The sequence below is a fragment of the Coregonus clupeaformis genome, unplaced genomic scaffold (genome assembly GCF_020615455.1).
Source record: "Coregonus clupeaformis isolate EN_2021a unplaced genomic scaffold, ASM2061545v1 scaf2356, whole genome shotgun sequence".
Lineage (NCBI taxonomy): Eukaryota > Metazoa > Chordata > Actinopteri > Salmoniformes > Salmonidae > Coregonus > Coregonus clupeaformis.
Genome location: NW_025535810.1, coordinates 63,795 through 67,318, shown reverse-complemented (window position 1 = coordinate 67,318; position 3,524 = coordinate 63,795). Strand labels below are relative to the sequence as shown.

Genomic DNA, 3,524 nt, shown 5'->3' with positions numbered 1-3,524 from the left:
CACCTGATGTATTGAAAAAAAGTATAGGTAGAACTCCATTACTATCAACTGTACACCTTATGGACTAAAACAGGGATATTCAACTGCCGGCCCGTTTAGTAATTTAGACTGGCCCTTTGAGCAATTCTGAACATTCATAAAATATTTGCGCCAAAAATCCGAGCGTCCAGTGCCAAAATTAAAAGCACTATGGTTGTTGTCTGTTATTTATTGAGATGCTTCATTTTCAGATGATTTTCAAATCACCTAATTACTTTCAAGAATCTTTTAATAGTTAAAATGGTGAGCAAGCATGGAGCCTTTTCCTTATCAATGATGAGCACATTTTTTTGGTTGCAACTCAACTCACGTTGAACGAGCACTTTCCACTTCTTCCTAACTACTTTTAGCAACATTTAATTGGAAGAAATGTGCTTTATTGGTGTGTGTGCATCGCATGTGGAAAATGTCCGGCCCCCCTGCAATGAACCTTTTTTACATTTGGCCCCCGTAAGAATATAGTTGAATAGCCCTGGACTAGAACATTGGCTGTTCACTCCTTCTGTTGAAAGACAAATACGGTCCATATAGAGATTTTATTCACAAACATACGCATGGTATGGTGCAACACACTCGCGCACACACACAGACAATTTACCAATACGACTTGCACTGAGGCTAGAACTGCGAAATACAGCAGAACAGGCTTTTCAATTCTGAGAAAGCAAAGAAGCAATATTCAGAGAAAGCATTTCAAGAAGCGGTCCTATGTCCTCATTTGGTAGACACAGAATATGGGTACGATTCTACTAGCTGTGTCTCTGGTGGAGAAGTGTGATTCCTGGCCATGTCTACATAGATCGAGTCAGGAAAGACCTGGGGTGTGTATCCTCCCTGGTTGCAGCACCTCTTCACCTGTGAAACAGGAATGTTGCTTAATTGATATGTTATAATGCGCTACAATCAATCAATAATTTTTACTAATTCAACCACTAATTATTCTTGGACATTGATTTTAAAAAAATATATATATATTGCCCTTTGTCCATTTCAGTCACTGCAATGACTGGCATTGAAAGGACATTGTGTTTTGACAGAGTTTAGAACAAAATGTAAATCTGCATACTGTTATGACCCAATGTGTTTAGTAGGACTAGGACAAAACTTGTTAATAAAGGAAAATATTTTGACAGAGTTTGACACATACACGTGATTGACCCATCACCCGGACAACCTTCAGCACACTCACCTGAGGAGCGACCCAGATGAGGAAGATGACAGCACACAGCAGGATGGTCAAGATGCTGGTGATGATAATGATGTTTACCCAGCCAGATAGGAACGGCTTCTCGTCGGCTGGGTGAAAGGGGGTCAGCGTTACCGCAGTAGCTGTAGGGCATGGCAGCTGTAGGGCATTGTCTATGTAAGACATTACCAAATGGGGAAATCTAATCAGTATGCTGCAGCACTCACACAAAATCGCTATCAGAGACAGACTTGTACAAAATAAAAGTTACTGAAGAACAGTGTTTCTTAACTTTTTTGTATGGGGACCAGCAGGCTATGGTTGTTTAGATTGAAACTAACACTTGAGAGCTGACTAAATTGGTCTGAAACACCTCAGGGACCGCTGCCAGTCCATGAACCACAGAATGAGAAACACTAGTCTGGATTCTGTGAAATTGACTGTCCATTGAGAAGAGTAAAACAGATCACATCCCCTAGAGTTTAAACATACACCTACCATTCACCACGACCTGAGTGGAGCCTCTTCCTTGGTTGATATCATTGTCGAATCTGGCTTCATTGAATTTTGTGTAAACACACCAGTAGACTCCTGTGTCCTCTATGGTCAGGTTAATGATGGTGATGGTCAATTGGTCCATAGGTCCCTCAGTCTTCACTCTGTCCCAGTAGCCTTTCCTGGGGGTCATCTTGGAGTCACGTTGGTGGTAATACAACACCTCCCTGTCCCTGTCCAGCCCAACATACAGGTACATTCCATCCTGGTCTTTTAGAGTGGTGGAGCAATTCATGGTAAACTGCGCCCCTGTATTCACCCAGAGGATAGTTTCTATAGAAAAGAGGTGAACGAAAAGGTAAACCATGATTCGGAGATGCAGTGTAATACATAGATTAAGATTTTGCTACTCAAAACAAAACATCATAGCTGAAAGGCTGAACCCGTTTTCCCCCCAGAAAGGGTTAAACACCAAAAACAAAGCTCAAATTGTATTTTATCTACATATATCTACATACATAGTAGGGCACTATACCCTACTATGTCATTTTAGTCTCCAAATGTTTAATACCCATCTGAAAAAACAGGTGCAAACTTTGCACATGGTGTAAACTTTGCTCCTGGTGCAAAAAGGCTTAACAGAGCCCAAACCGGTGATTCTACATTCAATTATGTGAGAAAAAACACAGTTTGTCTTATTACCTGCTGCTGTGGTTGATGCACTGAGACAGATCAACAGTAGATACCAGCGCAGTAACATATCCATCACTTAACCCCTGGGTACTGCTGTCTCTCTGTCGTTATGACTTTTAAAGACAGAGGAAGTGGCATCAAAGCCACTTCTCAACAACCACTCCCTCCTCAACCATCAGTACTGAACATTATACACAATCTAAACAACAATCCTTAATTGAATTCTATTTTTGAGATATGTGTAATCATCTTATCATAGCGTCAATGGGTATATTGTCGTAGCCTACAAAAGTACTGCACTTTGTCTTGGGAAATGATTAATATTCAACTCATTCTGTCATTCAGCAGGGTGCCATTTCCTGTAATATCACCATATGACCACTGGATCATTTTCACTTTTCAATACTACCTTTATTTATCTTTTGCTGTTACATTACCCAACTTGACACACATCACAGGCTGGGAGCAGCCCCTGGAGATCTAGGGGTAAAAGGGCCTTGCTGAAGGGCACAACAGTGGAAAGTAGCTCATGGGATATTGAAGCCAGCAACACTCTGGCTGCCAGTTCACTCAGTTATTGAGGAGAGAAAGCCCTCTAGTGTCAAGCCATAACAAAACAGAAGGCAGAAAGAAACAAAGGTTTTATACCATTCCTCAGAAGAGTGTATTCATATAAGGTTATTAACAAGTAATCAATTAGATTTTAACTAACAAGACTGTTTTCTCCCTCAAAAGATGTAACCTGCTTGCCTGATGACTCAAACTGAATTATTCTGCTGCTGTATCATTCGCTACATACTTCAGTCTGAGACTGCCATCATTGAAGTAATTTGTGATGATGTCAAAATGAGAGGTGTTGTACAAAACAAAGTCATCAGCGATAGGATAATCTCTAACCAATCAGAGTATCAAAGCCAATTATGAACTTTCAAAACGGTGCTTTACTCACATGTGATTAAGAGCATTGTGCCAGTAACCGAAAGGTCACTGGTTCTAATCCCCGAGCCGACTAGGTAAAAAATCTGTCGATGTGCCCTTGAGCAAGGCACTTAACCCTAATTGCTCTGGATAAGAGCGTCTGCTAAATGACTAAAATGTAAGAGTAAAACAC

General features: G+C 40.7%; 1 protein-coding gene across 1 annotated transcript; it reads right to left on the bottom strand.

The window, feature by feature from the left end:
• Positions 1–647: 647 nt before the first annotated feature.
• LOC121554005 lies at positions 648–2,509 on the bottom strand. The gene is made up of 4 exons (XM_041867434.2): positions 2,423–2,509; positions 1,724–2,053; positions 1,229–1,398; positions 648–894 (listed from the first exon to the last, which is right to left on the bottom strand). Exons 1-4 carry the CDS (start codon positions 2,484–2,486, stop codon positions 754–756), a joined length of 705 nt encoding a protein of 234 aa, XP_041723368.2. The 5' UTR covers positions 2,487–2,509; the 3' UTR covers positions 648–753.
• Positions 2,510–3,524: the final 1,015 nt, after the last annotated feature.